The sequence below is a fragment of the Phacochoerus africanus genome, chromosome 14 (assembly GCF_016906955.1).
Source record: "Phacochoerus africanus isolate WHEZ1 chromosome 14, ROS_Pafr_v1, whole genome shotgun sequence".
Classification (NCBI taxonomy): Eukaryota; Metazoa; Chordata; class Mammalia; order Artiodactyla; family Suidae; genus Phacochoerus; species Phacochoerus africanus.
In genome coordinates, this window is record NC_062557.1 from 25,524,822 (window position 1) to 25,544,208 (window position 19,387).

Genomic DNA, 19,387 nt, shown 5'->3' on the forward strand with positions numbered 1-19,387 from the left:
GGCGTGGAGTTCCCTCTGTGGTGCGGGGGGTTAAGATCCTGACTGCAGAAGCTCGGGTCGTTCCGGGGGTGCGGGTTTGATCCCTGGCCTGGGAACCTCCATATGCCACAGGTTCGACCACAAAAAGAAAAAGAAAAACAAACAAACGGGCAAAAACCCTCAAATGGCTCTTATTCTCATAGAATTTAGCAGAGGAGACGGGAAACAGAGTTACAATTAAATCGGTTAAGAGCTACTCTGGGGAAAGCCGAGAGGGTTGTAGGGACACACAGCGGGCGGACTTTCAGGGCAGTGAACAAGGTCACAGTCAACTGCAGCAGGCAAGTGGGGAGGGGGGCAGACCCAGGAGCAGTAAAACATGGAGCTGGAGGGGACTGTGAGGTCAAGTCTTAAAGGACATTGCCATGAGCTCAGGTAAGAACTTTCTTTTTTTTTACCCTCATAGCAACAGGAAGCTTGTGAAGCTCTTTAAACAGCAGAAGGCCAGGCTTTGATTAGCATAAGGGAGGCTGGATCCCGCTAAGGGCTGGAAGACTAATTTCTGCGTCTTGGTAGCAAGAAGATTACCGTCTAAAGGAGCCACCGACAGTTCCCATCGTGGCTCAGCGGTAATGAACCCGACTAGTCCCCATGAGGACACGGGTTCCATCCCTGGCCTCGCTCAGCAGGTGAAGGATCCCGTGTTGCCGTGAGCTGTGGTGTAGGTCACAGACGCGGCTGGATCCCGCGTTGCTGTGGCTGTGGCACACGCGGGCAGGTGCTGTTCTGATTGGACCCCTAGCCTGGGCACTTCCGTGTGCCATGGGTGTGGCCCTAAAAAGACCAAAAAAAAAAAAAAAAGGAGCCACAGACAAACTTTCATGATCCAATGCATTCAGTGCCACATCAGAGAGGTCTGTGCAGAGCATGAGCTGGACACTCAGACGGGCTGCCTAATCCAGCGGAATGGGGGCGTTGCATCCTGGGAGGGAGGAGAGGAAAGGCTTCTAAAAGGCGGTGAGGAGTTCCCGTTGGGCCCTGCGGAAACTAATCTGACTAGGATCCATGAGGACACAGGTCCAATCGCAATGCCGGATCCTTAATCCAGAACACCAGACCGGGTAGACAGTGAACCCAGGGTGCCACCAAGACACCATCAGATCCTTAACCCAGTGCCCCACAGCAGAAACTCCCCTAAATGAGATCTCACGGCAACGCCAGATCCTTTAACCCACTGAGTGAAGCCAGGGGTGGAACCCACATCCTCATGGACACTAGTCAGGTTCTTGACCGACTGAGCCAAAGGAGATGATATTTGGAGCAGAGTCCTAGAGGGTGACGCTGTAAGTGGGTGGATGGATGGCAAATCTGGTCGAAGGGGCAGTATGAACAAGAGGAACAGATACAAGAAGGAGAAAAAGGAGTTCCTGACGTGGTGCAGTGGTTAACGAATCCAACTAGGAACCATGAGGTTGCGGGTTCGATCCCTGGCCTTGCTCAGTGGGTTAACGATCTGGCATTGCCGTGAGCTGTGGTGTAGTTTGTAGACGCGGTTCGGATCCTGTGTTGCTGTGGCTCTGGCGTAGGCTGGCAGCTACAGCTCCAATTCGACCCCTAGCCTGGGAACCTCCATGTGCCGCGGGAGCGGCCCAAGAAATGGCGAAAAGACAAAATAAAAATAAAAATAAAAAAAGAACAAGTGTCTGAATGCAAACCCCATTCAGGTTGGAGTTGCTGGAATGTCAAAAGGAAGGCCTAGGAGTTCCCGCTGTGGTGCAGGAGGTTAAGGATTCAGTGCTGCCCCCTTTGGGGCACAGGTCGAAGCTGTGGCTTGAGCCTGATCCCTGGCCCAGGAACTTCCTTTCACTGTGGGTGCAGCCATTAAAAAAGAATAGAAAGGAGTTCCTGTCCTGGCGCAGTGGTTAACGAATCCGACTAGGAACCATGAGGTTGCGGGTTCGATCCCTGGCCTTGCTCAGTGGGCTAACGATCCGGCGTTGCCATGAGCTGTGGTGTAGGTCGCAGACACGGCTCGGATCCCACGTTGCTGTGGCTCTGGCGTAGGCTGGTGGCTACAGCTCCGATTCAACCCCTAGCCTGGGAACCTCCATATGCTGTGGGAGCAGCCCAAGAAATAGCAACAACAACAACAACAAAAAGACAAAAAAAAAAAAGAATAGAAAAAAGAAAGGCGTTGGAGTTCCCATCGTGGCACAGCAGAAATGAATCTGACTAGAAAGACTAGAAACCATGGGGTGGTGGGTTCGATCCCTGGCCTCCTCAGTGGGTTAAGGATCTGGCGTTGCCATGAGCTGTGGTGTAGGTCGCAGACTCGGCTCGGATCCCGCGTTGCTGTGGCTCTGGTGTAGGCCAGCGGCTACAGCTCGAATTGGACCCCTAGCCTGGGAACCTCCATATGCCACAGGTGTGGCCCTAAAAAGCTAAAAGGAAAGAAAAAGAAGAAGAAAAGAAAAAGGCCTAGAGGCTTAGGATCAGCTGCTAGAGAGGCGGGGCTGGAGATGACCAGAGGGTCTTGTTTGCAACACTAAACCACCTTATCTGCTGGTGAAAGGCCAGTCGAGTGAAAATCCCCCTCGTCTGGACTCGGAAGAGGCGACACCCCAAATCACTCACGAGAATCGGTCTTGATGCAAACAGCAAGAGGATTTTTATTCCGAGCGCGCTGGGGCCCACAGTCGTACGCCACGCAGGGGTAGAGGACTGCGGCCCTGAGTGTGGAGTTGGGACAGCTTTTATGGGGTTCACAACAAAGCCCGCGCTTTTACAAACTAATCACTTTAAAATATCACAAACCAGTCAATTTAAAACTTCGAGAGCCCGCGCTTTGCGGACCAATTAATTTTAAGTTGTCCTGGAGTTATCTGTTTATGCCTGTCCCTGGGTGGGGGAGACATATTGTCACCAAGATATATTTATCAGGATTTTCAACATTTTGTGGCACACCCGAGCTTACTGGGGTCGGTTAGACGATTAACTTCTCCTCTTTTTATCTTATGCAAGCAGCCTTACAGAAGCCAAACAAGCGGTTAGGAACCCTTTTCCCTGTTATCTCAAGCAGTTTCAAGAAGTTTCATGCATAGAGGCACATACTCAGGGGCCTGTTTTTCCCTTTCCACATAGTTTTGTACAGAACAGAAAGCAAGCCCTAAAACAGCAAAAAGTATGATCTTTTACTTATAGGGAACAGGGTCCGGAACTCGAGGGCACCCAGGGAGTTAATAAGAAGCTCTAAATGCCCTCGAATTCCAGGCCCATCCCCCATCAGCTTCCTAAGTTCTGAGGGGGTTGGGCTGTTAGGCTTTCATCCTTTCACTAGGAGTGGGTCGGTAATGTTTCCATTTAGAAGGGAATTGGCTTTGTTTTGTTTTTTTTGTTTTTGTTTTTTTTTGTCTTTTTTGCTATTTCTTGGGCTGCTCCCGCAGCATATGGAGGTTCCCAGGCTAGGGGTCCAATCGGAGCTGCAGCCACCGGCCTACACCAGAGCCACAGCAACGCGGGATCCGAGCCGCGTCTGCAACCTACACCACAGCTCACGGCAACACCGGATCGTTAACCCACTGAGCAAGGGCAGGCACTGAACCCGCAACCTCATGGTTCCTAGTCAGATTCGTTAACCACTGCGCCACGACGGGAACTCCTGGAATTGGCTTTGGACAAGATTGAAAGGGGAAAGAGCAGAGGGAGGCAGAGAGACAATTAAAGAGATGATTGTGAGTTGGGGGCGGGGGTCCGGGCAGTGGCTGCCAGTCTGTAGGGGGAGCTGGGGTGAAGAGTTGCTTAGCAAATGAAGTTTTCTGATCTTGACATCTTATGCAGTGATGGGCGAGGGACCAGGAGTGGTCAAGGGTGCCGCCCAAGTTTCTGTCTGGTGGAGGTGGGTGGTGAGAGAGACTTGGAAGCAAGTGTGTGAAAATGAACCTAACACAATACAGTGATCTGACCTCGAGCTCCACCCTCCCTCAGCCCCTCCCCGCGGGCCCCAGCCCCAGGGTGCGTCCTGGGTCACTGATCAGAATCCAGAATCTCCCAGAGGCTCCTTTCCCAATTCACTCCTTTCCCAATTCCATCAGGGCCCCACTTCACCAATCGGCAACCTCAGTAATAAATTCAGCGGCCGCAATACATTCTGCCTTGGGGAGGATGGATTTTTATTTTTATTTTTCTATTTTCATTTTTTAGTATTTATTTTAATTTTCTTTTTTCTTTTTTTTTTTTGTCATTTCTAGGGCCGCTCCCGCGGCACATGGAGGTTCCCAGGTTAGGGGTTGAATCGGAGCTGTAGCCACCGGCCTACGCCAGAGCCACAGCAACGTGGGATCTGAGCCGCATCTGCAACCTACACCACAGCTCACGGCAACGCCAGATCCTTAACCCACTGAGCAAGGGCAGGGACCGAAACCCACAACCTCATGGTTCCTAGTTGGATTCGTTAACCACTGCGCCACGATGGGAACTCCCTATTTTCTTTTTTAACTTTTTTATTTTTATTACTCAAATGAATTTATCACGTCTGTATTTGTCTAATGATCATAACAATCTGATTTCACAGGATCTCCATCCCACAGCCCAAGCACATCCCCCCACCCCCCGAGACAGTAAGTTTTTCAATGTCTGTGAGTCAGCATCTGTTCTGCAAAGAAGTTCAGTCTGTCCTTTTTTCAGATTCCACACGTCAGTGAAAGCATTTGATGTTGGTGTCTCATTGTATGGCTGACTTCACTTAGCATGATAGTTTCTAGGTCCATCCATGTTGCAAAAAATACTGGTATTTCATTCTTTTTAATGGCTGAGTAATATTCCATTGTGTATATGCACCACTTCTGGATCCACTTCTCTGTCGATGGACATTTAGGTTGCTTCCATGTTTTGGCTATTGTAAATACTGCTGCAATGAACACCGGAGTAATATGTCTTTGCAAGTCGTGGTTTTCTCTGGGTAGATGCCCAGGAGTGGGATTGCTGGATCAAATGGTAGTTCTATGTTTAGTTTTCTGACGAATCTCCATACTGCTTTCCACAGTGGTTGCACCCATTTACAATCCCACCAACAGTGAACTAGGGTTCCTTTTTCTCCACACGCCCTCCAGCACTTATTGTTTCTAGACTTTTTGATGATGGCCATTCTGGCTGGTGTAAGGTGGTACCTCAGAGTGGTTTTGATTTGCATCTCTCTAATAATGAGTGATGTTTCATGTGTTTCTCGGCCATCTGTATGTTTTCTTTGGAGAACTGTCTGTTTAGATCTTCTGCCCATTTTTTGATAGGCTTGTTTGTTTTTTTGGTATGGAGCTGCAGAAGTTGTTTATAAATTTTGGAGATTAATCCCTTGTCAGTCGATTCACAGTGCAAAGATTTTCTCCCATTCTGTGGGCTGTCTTTTCATGTTGTTTAGGGGTTCCTTTGCTGTGCAGAAGAAACTTCGAAGTTTGATTAGGTCCCATTTGTTTATTTTTGTTTTTGTTGTCAATACTCTTGAGAGGTGGATCTGAGAAGATATTGCTGTCGTTTATGTCAGAGAGTGTTTGGCCTATGTTTTCCTCTAAGAGTTTTATAGTGTCTGATCTTATATCTAGGTCTTTAATCTATTTGGCGTTGATTTTTGTGCATGGTGTTAGGGAGTGTTCTAATTTCATTCTTTTCCATGTGGCTGTCCAGTTTTCCCAGCACCATTTATTGGACAAGCTGTCCTTTCTATATTGTATAGATTTTTATTTTTTTCTTTAGAGTTGTGCAGTCGGGTTCTTAACCCACTATACCATAGCAAGAACTACTCAATACTTCGTTTTATTTGGTGGGGAAGCATAAATATTCCATGTGGCTTCAGATGGAGGCTACAGCCATATGGATGCAGGTCATGGGCTGTGGCTTCCTTCTTGGTGAAAGTTCTTGGTCCAGGGGGCTGACTCCAAACTTCATTCCTGAGGATTCTGAACCCTCATCGGAGCTCCAGGTAGGGCAGTAATTTCTTCTGCTCACCTTTGTCACCTGAAAAACTGGGTTGGCCTCTTGATGGATGTCAAGACAAAAGACACAATTAAGGCAAAGAATGGGAGAAGGAAAGATTTTTTTACTTGTAGCACATGGGAACTTTTCCCAAGGCAGTATCTTCCCAAACAGCACTATTGGGGAAGTGGGTTTTTTTTTTGTTTTTTGTTTTTTTCAGGGCCATGACTGTGGCATATGGAAATTCCCAGGCGAGGGGTCAAATCAGAGATACAGCCACTGGCCTACACCACAGCCACAGCAACTCGGGATCCGAGCCACATCTGCGACCAACACCACAGCTCGTGACAACATGGGATCCCTAACCTACCAATCGACACCAGGGATCGAACCTGCATCCTCATGGATCCTAGTCGGGTTCCTTAACCATTGAGCCATGAAGGGAACTCCAATACTGGGGACGTTTGAAGCTAAGCATAAGTGCCTATTTATGAAGGAGCATGGAAAGTCCCAAGGAGTCCAAGCGTGATAGATTGGAGTCACAAGGGTCAGAAAAGGTCAACGTCGTCATCCTTTAGGCTCCAGTTGATCTGGTGGTTGAGCGCTTCAGGCTAAGGGAGCGGCCCAAGAAATGGCAAAAAGACAAAAAAAAAAAAAAAGGACCAAGAAGGTCAGAGGTGTTAGGAGGATAAGCAGAGGAGGGATAATTGATATTCCAATGGTGCAGAGCAGTAAGATTGTGCTGAATGGGAGGCAGAGAGCGAGTTGTTCTCAAACTCCTCATTTCCTGATCAGTTAACATCAGGCTGAATAGTTCCTAAGTTTCAATTTTGTTTTTTGTTTTTCTTTATAGAGTCGTACCCGGCATACAGAGGTTCCCAGGCTAGGGGTTGAATCGGAGCTGTAGCCACTGGCCTTTGCCAGAGCCACAGCAACACAGGATCCAAGCCTCGTCTGTGACCTACACCACAGCTCACGGCAATGCCGGATCCTTCACCCACTGAGTGAGGCCAGGAATCGAACCTGCATCCTCATGGATACTAGTGGGGTTCGTTTGTGCTGAGCCCCGACAGGAACTCCCCAAGTTTCAGATTCTATATCACCTTCCTTCCGCCCTCCATGCTCACCAGAGCCTCCCAGAATAGGAGTCCCAGGCCCCAGAAGGAGACGGGAAGAGGTGAACAGCTGACTGGTTAACAGGTTGACTGGTTAACAGGGCTCAGCTCCTAGGGTTGGCTGATGTTCGCCATCCTTCTTCCGGGACCAGGCCCCCTCCCTACCTCCACCTCCTTCTGGATGTCCTGCAGCCTACAAGGAATGGGATGGGGGGCGTGCCTTATCTGCTGGGCATTTTGGTGCCTCAGGCAGAGGACAATTACCCAACTCTGACCTCAGGGCCTCTGGGAAAGTTAGTCAGAGCCCCCTGCTACCTCCTTCCAGCTCCCTATCTGAGCTGGAGGCCTGGGGACTAAATTGGCTTTGCGGGACACCCAGGCCGCCCGCTCAGAAGGTCCCTGTGCTTGGTGCAGACTTGGTGTCACACTCGGCTGTCCCCATCTTGACGCTTTTAATTTTTCAACAGTTTTGTCCTGGGCCCCCTGTGTTATGCCTGGTCTTGTGCGGGATACCGAGGCCTGTTGGAGAAGGCAGGATGCTTATCCAGGCTCAGGGTTTTATTGTATTTATTTCTGGCTTCACCCAAAGCATGTAAAAGTTCCCTGGCCAGGGATTGAAGCCAGGCCATGGCAGTGACAATGCCAGATCCTTCACTTGCTGCACCAAAAGGGAACTCCAAGGAGCAGGGTTTAAAGTGGTTTTCCATTGTGGCACAGCGGAAAGGAATCCAACTAGTATCCATGAGGATATGGGTTTGATACCTGGCCTCGCTCGGTCAGGGATCCAGCATTGCAGTGAGCTGCACTGCAGGTGGCAGACTTGGCTCGGATCCCAAGTTGCTCTGGCTGTGGCTGTGGTGCAGGCCAGCACCTGTTGCTCTAATTGGACCTCCAGCCTAGGAACTTGCATATGTCCCTGGTGTGCCCCTAAAAAGCAAAAAAATAAAGTGAGGTTCCAAATAGCATCAAAAATGAATGGATAGCTGTTCCCATCGTGGCGCAGTGGTTAATGAATCAGACTAGGAACCATGAGGTTTTGGGTTCGATTCCTGGCCTCACTCATTCATAATACCCATAGCATGTAATTTCTTTTCTTTGCTTGGTCCTTAGTCGGATTTGTTTCTGCTGTGCCATGACGGCAACTCATTATTATTATTACTATTATTATTATTATTTGCCAAAGAAGTTCCCTGGCCAGGGATCTAACCCATGGGACAGCAGCCACTGAGCCACTGCAGTGACAATACTAGATTCTTAACCTACTGAGCCCTGAGATAACTCCTAAATGAATTTATTTTTAAAAATTGAAAAGCTGATATACAATGTTGTATTAATTTCTGCTGTACAGCAAAGTGACTCAGTTAAACATATATATACATATCCTTAAAATTTTTTTTTTCTTTTTTTTTTTTGGCCACACGTTGCATACGGAAGTTCTTGGGCCAGGGATTGAAGACAAATCTCAGCTATGACCTATGCCGTAGCAGATTCTTAATCCACTGCCATAGTGGGAACTCTTGTCTTTTTTGTTTTTTAACTGATAAATTAAATTTTATTAAATTCTCTTTTCTTATGCATCTAGAAATTACATGCATAGTTCCCATTGTGGCTCACATTGGTAAAGAACCTGTGAGCTGTGTATAGGTCACAGACACAGCTTGGATCCCAGGTTTCTGCGGCTGTGGCTGAAGTATAGGCTGGAAGCTGCAGCTCCAATTTGACTCCTAGCCCAGGAGCTGCCACATGCCACAGGTGTGGCCCTAAAAAGCAAAAGAGGAGTTCCTGTCGTGGCTCAGTGGTTAACAAATCCGACTAGGAGCCATGAGGTTGTGGGTTTGATCCCTGGCCTCGCTCAGTGGGTTAAGGATCTGGCGTTGCCGTGAGCTGTGGTGTAGGTTGCAGACGTGGCTTGGAAAGAAACCTCAAAAGAAGAATCTGACCTGGTCCTTTGTCTGGAAAAAACCTCTTTGAGGAAGTGACATTTAACCAGAGACTGAAAATACAAGCCAGACTAAAGAAGCATAGAGAATTGGAGGAGTCTTATAGGAGAGAGTAGCATGTGAGAGCATGAGGAATCTTCATGGCACACCCAGATTTTAGCACATCTCTTTAGGCCCTTCCCTCCTTGAAGGGCCTATCCCTGCACACCCATAGCTTAATTCTTCCTTGTTTTTAAAGTATAGTTGACTTAAAATGTTGTGATAATTTCTACTGTACCGCAAAGTGATTCAGTTATACCTATATATATTCTTTTTTATATTCTTTTCCATTATGAGTTATCTCAGGATATTGAATATAGTTCCCTCTGCTACACAGTAGGATCTCATTGCCTATCCATTCTTTATTGTTTTTGTTTTTGCTTTTTTTGGGGGGGTTGCACCTGCGGCATAGGGAGGTTCCCAGGCAAGGGGTCAAATCAGAGCCCAGGTAGGTTCGAGGCCTACATCACAGCCGCAGCCGCAGCCACATTAACATCAGATCCAAGCCTCGTCTGCAAACTACGCCACACCACAGCTCACGGCAACTCCAGATTCTTAACCGTCTGAGCGAGGCCAGGGGTGGAACCCGAAACCTCACGGCTCCTAGTTGGATTCGTTTCCGCTGTGCCAAGATGGGGAACTCCTGCTTATCCATTCTAAATGTAATAGTTTGCATCTACTAACCCCAAACTCCCAGTCCACCCTTCCCGCACGGCAACCACAAGTCTGTTCTCTGTGTCTCTGGGTTTGTTTCTATTTTGTGGCATAGCTTCTTTTTTTTGGTCTTCTTTAGGGCTGTACCTGCAGCACATGGAAGTTCCCAGGCTAGGGGCCTAATCGGAGCTGTAGCCGCCAGCCTACACCACACCCACAGCAACAGGGGTCCAAGCCACGTCTGGGACCTACACCACAGCTCAGGGCAACGCCAGATCCTTCACCCACTGAGCGAGGCCAGTGATCAAACCTGCATCCCCTTGGTTCCTAGTTGGGGGTTGTTAACCACTGAGCCACAAAGGGAACTCCTATTATGAGAGTTGAATTAAGGGGGAGAATGTATGTGAAAGCCCTTGGTAAGCAATGGAGTCTTTTTATTCCATGCACATGGCAAGCAGTACAACACTTGGCCAACCAGGGCAGCATAATTTCCCTTTCACAGCTGTTCCTAGAAAAATAGTTATTTGTAACAGCCACTTCAGAACTCCCAGGCATTGAACCGGCATCCTCATGGATGCTAGTTGGGTTCGTTTCTGCTGAGCCACAAGAGAACGCCTTGGCAATCCTTTTTTCTTTTCTAGGGCCGCACCCACGGCATATGGAGGTTCCCAGGCTAGGGGTCGAATCCGAGCTGTAGCCGCCGGCCTACGACGGGGCCACAGCAACGTGGGATCCCGGCGGCATCTGTGATCCTACACCACAGCTCACCGAGCGCCGGATCGATCCCGCAACCTCATGGTTCCTTGTCGGATTTGTTAACCACTGAGCCACGACGACGGGAAGTCCTCTTTTGCAATCATTTTGAATGTCAATGTTCTGTTTGCGACTTAAGCTGGGGCGTTGTGAAATACAATACAGTTGAGATGAACCACAGGAAGCTTTCCAGCACCAAACACGGGGTTTGAAAAGGGTTCGGCGAGTGCTAATTTCATTTGAAAGTCATCAGACCCCTCCATACTCAGAGGCATTAAGTAGCTGTATAGGTCTGCTACCGGGATTCAACCCGCTTCAACCCGCTTTCCTCCCGGCGTCTTTTGCTAGAACAGTGGAGCAAGAGTGCCGGTGGCGGAGTAGCACGTAGGCAGGGCAAAGACCGAGCTTGGAGAACCCGCTTGTAAACTGCGGGGGAGACAGTGGGGTTCCTGGACAAGGGGAGACATTTTCAAACGGAAAGAAAGCGATGGGCACAGGGGTTTTGTCGTTCTTTAAGGCATAGAGGGAACTCCACTTACCTACCGAGAAGGAGAAGTGGGGTGGTCCCAGACAGACTGGGGGATGGGGAGGGAAGCGAGCGAGCAAGATTGCAGCCCTCCGGCAGGGTGCGCTCCGCGATCAAAGCGCGTTGCCTGCACCGGCTCCCACCGCCCTGCGTGGTGACCCGGGCGGGAGAAGAGAAGCGCGGTGCAACCGGCACCGGTCCTTCGACGAAAGGCCCCGTCCATCAACTCGGACCCCCATCGAGGTGGAGTTTTGCCGGCTCGGGGGCGCCACTCGTCCGGGGCTGCCGAGTCACTCAGACGCAGTTCAAATTCCAGGTCTTCGATCGCCCCACTTTGTCTCAGCTTCCCTGTCCTAAAAGTAAGGCTAATAACGGTACCAGTCAGTTGTGGCAAATCAATGGCACAAAGTAAACAAAGCGTTTAGCCCCAAGCTCGTACCTAGTGCCGTAAGCAGGGGCTGTGGTCATTACTGTCACCTTTTCGGCCTCTCTAGGCCGTGGTGACCCGTGGCGGGTCGGTTTGGCGTGAGGTTCAATCAGCCCCAAACGACGACAAGGTTGCAAAGACCGACAGCGCCCAGCTGCACCCAAGGCAGGACCTAGAAGGTGGGCGGGGGTTGGTGGTGACGTGGGCGGGTCCGACCCAAGCTCTCGTGGTTTAGCAGGAAGAATTTGCCGGGGTTGGTGCTAGGGCTGTCCAATCCGCGGAGTGGCACCACCAGCCCAGAGTGTCCCGAGGCGGCGGGATTAAGGATGACTTCGTACAGGTGAGTGTCCCTCGAGCAGAGACAAATGGGAAGTCAAAGTTGGCCAGCCAGTGGCGCCACCCGGGAGCGGCCAGGTCCCGGGACCCCGGAGCCGAGGGAGGGGGCGGGGGTCTCCAAATTAAGTCCGACCGGCTCCCTACGTCGGTGCGGCAGCGAGAAGGAGACTGCGCCTCGGGACGCTGTTGAGAGTTCCTGCTCGTCTCCCCGCCCTGCGCCCCAAGGAACACTGGTTTTCCAGGGGAACATTCGACGTGGAGGTTGCCTCTCGTGGCGCAGAGCACGGGGGGCGGCCCGGACTCGGAGGTTATGACCAGGGCTGGGGATGTAAATCTCGGGGGATGTGGGTCCCCGGCGCGGAGGCCGCGGGCCCCAGGCTGTGGGGAAGCGGAGGCTGCGTCCTTTACGCTGCATTAAATAACAGCTTGGGGGTTTTAGAGGCAGAGTTTTTGAAGAAGTCGGTTTTCTAGGAGTTCCCATTCTAGCTCAGCGGTTTACACCCCTCCCCACCCCCCACCCCCCCGTATCCACGAGGACGCGGGTTCGATCCCTTGCCTCGCTGAGTGGGTATGTTGCTGTGAGCTGTGGTGTAGGTCGCAGACGCACTCGGACCTGGCGTAGCATCTAGTTGCAGCGTAAGGCCGGCGGCTGCAGTTCTGGTTAGACCTCCTAGCCTGGGAACTTCCATATGCCCTAGGGTATGGCCCTAAAAAGACCAAAAGAAAAAAAGAAGAAAAAGGTCAGTTTTCTGCTCCAGAAGACAGCCTGGGGCAGAGTGAGCGTCTGTTTTGTGGTTTGGGGCGCTAAAAAAACCCCTCTGAGTAGCATAATAATTAACGGAGGAAATGCGGACTTGGTGAGCTCATCTAATTTTTATAATCAGGAATAAGGATCAGAAATACATTTTGTGGGAGTTCCCGTCGTGGCTCAGTGGGTAACGAATCCGACTAGGAATTGCAGGTTCCACCCCTGGGTGAAGTAGCCGGCGTTGCCGTGAGCTGTGGTGTAGGTCGCAGACGGGGCTCGGATCCCGCGTTGCTGTGGCTCTGGTGTAGGCCGATGGCTACAGCTTCAATTAGACCTCCAGCCTGGGAACCTCCATACACAGGCACCTGCGGCCCTAAAGGGCTTAAAAAGGAAGCGGGGGGGGGGGGGGGGGAACGGTGTTGGTTAGATGATGTTTTATGAGGATTAAAATGAAGTATACGAGTTCTCTGGTGGTGCAGCAGGTTAAGGATCCACCGTTGTTCCTCCTGTGGCAAGGGTTTGATCCTTGGCCACCCGGGGAACTTCCTCATGGCTTGGCGCTGCTGAAACAAATAAGGAAACCAAGAAACACGTTTGTGCTGAGGCTATGGCAGAACTCAGCAAAGGGAGGTAGCTCTTGCGTTACCACCTAAAGTCCCTTCTAAGGCTTTTCCTTCCAGCACTTCCCCAAAATTATCTCATCCCACATTCCTTAGTGAATGAGGAGAATGACCAGGAGTCCTGGTACCAGGCTCCAAACTGGTGCCAACCGAACATTCTGGCAAGTCCATATTGCTGTGTTTATGTCTCTAAGATTTTAAGGCTGCTGGCTTGGGTGACCTTGGGAAACGGGTTTCTTCCTCAGAAGAAACTTACTCTTTTAAATGTTTGCTTGCCTGTTTCGTTTTCTTTTCTTTCTTTCTTTCTTTCTTTCTTTCTTTCTTTCTTTCTTTCTTTCTTTCTTTCTTTCTTTCTTTCTTTCTTTTTTTTAATTAAAGAGTGTCTGATTTTGAAATGGGCGTTTCTGATCTTTGTCCCTCTGAGAAAGGACATTTCCTTACAACACACCCTACCAACCCAGGAAATGATCGTTACTTCCTGTTGGTGAATTCATTTCATTTCATCCACTGTGGAGCACTTATTTGTTACGTACAGACCCTGTTCTAGATTGTGCCTCTAATGCTCCCAGCAACACTCTTGGAAGAGTTATGTCCACTTCAGAGCTGTGAACACGGAGAATGGAGGTTGCCCAAGGGCAGCATTATAAGGAGCAGATGGGAATCCAGCTGTACTTGAGGATAACGCCAATGCTTTTTTTTTTTGTTTTTAAATCTTTTTAAAAAGTTAAAGTATAGTTGGTTTACAATGTTGTGCCAATTTCTGCTGTACAGCCAAGGACCCATTCATACATATATATACATTCTTTTTTTTTTTTTCCTTTGGTCTTTTTGTCCTTTTAGGGACGCTCCCGCGGCATATGGAAGTTCCCAGGCTAGGGGTCTAATTGGAACTGTAGCCTCTGACCTACACCACAGCCACAGTAACGTCAGATCCAAGCCATGTCTGCAACCTACACCACAGCTCACGGCAACACTGGACCCTTAACCCACTGAGCGAGGCCAGGGATCGAATCCGCAACCTCATGGTTCCTACTTGGATTCTTTCCTGCTGAGCCATGACAGGAACTCTGTTATATACTTACTGTGATTGCAAGTTTACTATTTTTTTTTCTTTTTTTTTTTTTACCATTTCGGGCTGCACCCTCAGTGTTACAGCAGATACCCAGCAGCCCTGTGCTGCAGCGTATCAGCTCTGGCGACAGCCCCGTGGCTGTAGCGTACCAGCTCCAGTAGCTCTGTGGCCGTAGTGGATCAGCTCTTTTACCCGGCGAGAAACCAAGCCCGGCGAGAAACCAAGCGAGCACTCGGAGAGTTGAACTCAGGTTTATTACGCCAGTGGGCTCAGACGAGATCGCTCTCCAGAGTCTGAGCCCGGAAGAAGGGTTTCACAAGGCTTTTATGGGCTACGTCTTCCGGGTCCAAGCTTGGCTAGTTGGACTGGAGTGACGTCAGGCAAGGTAGTAGATGCGGAAACAAATTTACAGAAGCAGATGCATGGGGGAGGACTGGTTGGGGCAGTTGGCTAGACTTTGCTTAGTCATCATGGCTGGGGTCTCTCCTTTCTACATTTTCTTGGGACATTTTCTCCCTCATCAGCATATGGAAGTTCCCAGGCTAGGGGTCGAATTGGAGCTGCAGCTGCTGGCCTACACCATGGCCACAGCCACAGCAACACTAAATCCGAGCTGTTTCTGTGCCCTGAATCCTCATGGATGCTAGTCTGATTCATTTCTGCTGTGCCACAGCGGGGAAAGCCCTGTGAGTTTACTCTTGAAAGGAACCTCTGCAGCTGAGCCAGGTCTATGTTGGAAACCAGTTGTACTGGTGAGTTTGTCAGATTACCTTGCACACAGAATATAATTTGTATTAAAGATAAGTAATAGAATGTGCTAATTGAAGCCCACCTATATTATTATTATCTTATTAAATTTTTTTATTGAGGTACAGTTCATGTATCATATAAATTTCAGGGGTGCAACAGAATGACTGGGCTTTTTAAAGGCTATATTCCATTTATAGTTATTACGAAATATTGGCTACATGCCCTCTATTATATTGTTTGTCCTTGTAAAGACTCATCTTCAGTATTAAAACTTAACAAGAACCACAGCAGTTGCTTAGAACGCAGACCAGCCGTTCTTGATCTTTTTGGTCTCAGGACCCCTTACACTCTTTGAAATTATTGAAGACCCCAAAAAACTTTTGTTTACATGGGTTGTATCTATTCCTATTACCATATTAAACATTTTTTTTTCTTCTTTTTTGGCTGCCCCGATGCATATGGAGTTCCTGGGCCAGTGATCAGATCTGAGCCCCAGTTGAGACTTATGCCCCAGTTGTGGCAATGCTGGATCTTTAACCCATTGTGCAGGGCTGGAGGTCAAACCTGCATCCATGCACTTCAGAGATGCGGCTGATCCTGTTACTCAACAGTGGGAACTCCACACCTAATTAGAAATTAAAACTGAGAAAATCTAAAATTTTTATTTATAAAGTTATTAAAATAATAACCTTAAACCTACTCAATGTTATCGTTTATATATATATATATATATATATATATATATATATATATATATTTTTTTAGGGCCGCCCCTTGTGGGCGGATGTTCCTAGGCTAGGGGTTGAATTTGAGCTGTAGCTGCTGGCCTGTGTCACAGCCACAGCAATGTCAGATCTAAGCTTTGTCTGTGACCTGTACTGCAACCACAGCTTGTGGCAACACTGGGTCCTTAACCCACTCAGCAAGGCCAGAGATCAAACCCGTGTCCTCACGGATACTAGTCCGGTTTGTTACTGCTGAGCCACAACGGGAACTTCAACATAACCTTTTTTTTTCTGTCTTTTCTAGGGCCACACCTGCGGCATATGGAGGTTCCCAGGCTAGGAATCCAATCGGAGCTGTAGCTGCCAGCCTACACCACAGCCACAGCAACACGAGATCTGAGCCTCGACTGCGACCTACACCACCGCTCACGGCAATGCCGGATCCTTAACCCACTGAGTGAGGGCAGGGATTGAACCCGCAACCTCATGGTTACTAGTGGTTGATTAACCACTGAGCCACAGTGGGAACTCTCGATTTTTACCCTTTTTTGAATGTGTCTCAAATGTGGTTCAACTATAATAACGGACCCATATAATTTTAACATCCCCACTTAAGTACATAAAGTGCAGTTTTAACAGTGGAGAACATTTGTAGTTATCTATTAAAAATTGGGCGGTTGAACATTTTATTAGTAATCTCCTATCAAGCAATTCCTATTAATGCCGTCCCAAGCATTTCTGGGCCAGGGATTGTACTTGTGTAACAGCAGCAATCTGAGCCACTACAGTGACAACACCAGATCCTTTACCCACTGTGCCACAGGACAGCTATTCTCAATAGCTTATAATAGGGAGTTCCTGTTGTGGTGCAGCAGAAAGGAATCTGACTAGTATCCATGAGGGTGTAGGTTCGATCCCTGGCCTCGCCCAGTGGGTCAAGGATCCAGCGTGCTGTGAGCTGTGGTGTAGGTTGCAGACATGGCTCGGATACCGTGTTGCTGTGGCAGTGGCCGTGGTGTAGGCGGGCAGCTGTAGCTCCAATTCGACCCCTAGTCTGGAAACTTCCATATGCCACACATGCAGCCTTAAAAAGAAAAAAAAAAAATGTTGTAACAACCTATAATAGAAAAGAATCTGCAAAGGATATGTATGTGTATATATGTATATATGTAATTGAATCACATTGCTGTGTACTTGAAATTCACACAACATTGTAAATTAACTATACCACAATTAAAAAAAAAGAAATTTCACAAAATGCAAAAAAAATTGACTAAAATCGTTGAAAGATATATTCTGTATGTGCTGCACAAGATACAGGCAACCCTTTACTAGAAATGTTACTCGTTCACTCTCATTCTTTTTATTTTTTTCAATTGCTTTTTCTTTTTTCTTTTCTTTCTTTTTTTTTTAATGGCTGCAGCTTTGACAGCACCAGATCCTTTAACCCACTATAGCGGGCCAGGGATCAAACCCGCACCTCCACAATGCCCCGAGCTGCTGTAGTCGGATTCCTAACCCACTGTGCCATGGCGGAAACTCCCACTTTTTTTCCTTTGTCAAGAGTTCAGGCCTGTTGTCTTGCAGAAAACATTCTGATGTCCCTGATTTGTCTATTGTTCTTGATGGTGTTACTAAATTTTTATCCCCTGTTTTTTCCTATAAATTGGCAGTGAGGTCTCTGAGGCTTGATTACATTTCGGTTAAATATTTTGGCAGTAATACTCCTTTAAATGATCTGTGTGCTTCCTATCATCATATCCGGAGGACAGTTGGTCAGGCTGCCTCACTATTAAGGATGTTAAATTTGATCATGTGGTTAAGGTAGTGATGCATGATCCTTTCATTGCAAGGATTCGTTTTTATCTCTTTGTAAAATAGTACGTGATCTCTGGAATGGCACCATTCAATATCCTGCCTCCAGGAGTTCCTGTCGTGGCTCAGCACCTAATGACCCCGACTAGTATCCATGATGATGCAGGCTTGATCCCTGACCTCGCTCAGCAGGTTAAGGATCTGGCGTTGCCGTGAGCTGGGGTGTAGGTTGAAGGCACAGCTTGGATCCAACGTTGCTGTTGCTGTTGCTGTAGGCTGGCAGCTGCAGCTGTGGTTAGACCCATAGCCTGGGAACTTCCGTATGCTGTGGGTGCAGCATTAAAAAGACAAAAAAAAAAAAAAAAGAAAAACACAAAAAGTAGAACAAAACAAAACAAAGTAAAATCCTGCACCTGGCAAATGTTTTAGAACAGATGGACAATCCTGGAGTTCCCATCGTGGCTCAGTGGTTAACGAATCCGACTAGGAACCATGAGGTTGTAGGTTCGATCCCTGGCCTTGCTCAGTGGGTTAACGGTCCGGCGTTGCCATGAGCTGTGGTGTAGGTCGCAGACGCGGCTTGGATCCCTCGTTGCTGTGGCTCTGGCAGAGGCTGGCGGCTACAGCTCGGATTGGACCCCTGGCCTGGGAACCTCCATATGCCGCAGGAGTGGCCCAAGAAATGGCAAAAAGACGAGGAAAAAAAAAAAAAGAAAAAAAAGAACAGCTGGACAATCCTGGCCAGAATCATTTATTACATTGTTGGTAGCAAAGTGGTGATTTTTCTATCATTTCTCCTACATATTTTTTTTTTTTTGTAAAGAGGAACTTTTTTTTCTTCAATGGGTAAAAGATTAAAATTTCATAATCAGAAAAAAATGGATAAAAATGGTTGCATGCAAAAATATAAGCAAAGAAAAAAGCAGAAAAAAGTTCTGGAGATCCGTTCTAAAACGATGTGAACAATCTACATTACGAAAGTATATGGACACTTAGAAGTGGTTAAGGTGGTAAATTTTTTCTTTCTTTCTTTCCTCCCCTCCCCTCCCTTCTCCTCCCCTCTCCTCTCCTCCTTTCTTTCTTGTTTTATTGAGGGCCCCACCCATGGCATATGGAGGTTCCCAGGCTAGGGGTCAAATCAGAGCTATAGCTGCCAGCCTACACCACAGCCACAGCAATGCCAGATTTGAGCTGCATCTGTGACCTACACCGCAGCTCATGGCCAATGCGGGATCGTTAACCCACTGAGTGAGGCCAGGGATTGAACCTGCATCCTCATGGATACCAGTCAGGTTTGTTTCTGCTGAGCCACAATGGGAACTCCAAGGTACTAAATTTTATGTGTTTATTATCAGGATTAAAAAACCTTTTTAATAAATTGTATTGGGGAAGTAATTAAAAATTAAAGAAAAAAAGAAAAAAGGAAAGAAACTCTGTCTAGTCACTTATGATGAAGCATGATAATGTGAGAAAACAGAATGTGTACATGTATGTGTAACTGGGTCACCATACTGTACAGTAGAAAAAAAAATCGTATTGGGGAATAACAGTTTAAAAAAAAAGGTTAAAAAACCCTGTTTTTTGGGCAAGGTGTGCAGCGGCTTGATGTGGGATCTCAGTTCCCAGACCAGGGATTGAACCTGGGCCACAGTGGTGAGCGTGTAGATCCATAACCACTGAACCACCAGGGGACGCCTCCAAACTCTTTTTGGCAGGGTGGAGGGGCCGTGCCAGTGGCATATGGAGTTCCTGGGTCAGGGATCAGATCTGAGCCACAGTTGTAACCTATGCTGTCAAGGAGCAAACCTGTGTCCCTGGCGCTGCAGTGATGCCACCGATCCCACTGGGCACAGTGGAAACTCCCTCTATTTTGTTCCCTTGCTTGGTGGGTTTAGGATCCGGCGTTGCTGTGGCTGTGGTGTAG

General features: G+C 48.1%; 1 protein-coding gene across 1 annotated transcript in view; it reads left to right on the forward strand.

Annotated features, from left to right (window-relative positions):
- The first annotated feature begins 11,611 nt into the window (after positions 1 to 11,611).
- B4GALNT2 (beta-1,4-N-acetyl-galactosaminyltransferase 2) overlaps positions 11,612 to 19,387 on the forward strand; it is a 34,000-nt gene continuing 26,224 nt past the window's right edge. Inside the window, exon 1 of the mRNA XM_047758648.1 lies at positions 11,612 to 11,737. Within this exon, the coding sequence (XP_047614604.1) occupies positions 11,724 to 11,737 (14 nt within the window). The 5' untranslated portion in view covers positions 11,612 to 11,723. The remainder of the gene's footprint in view (positions 11,738 to 19,387) is intronic.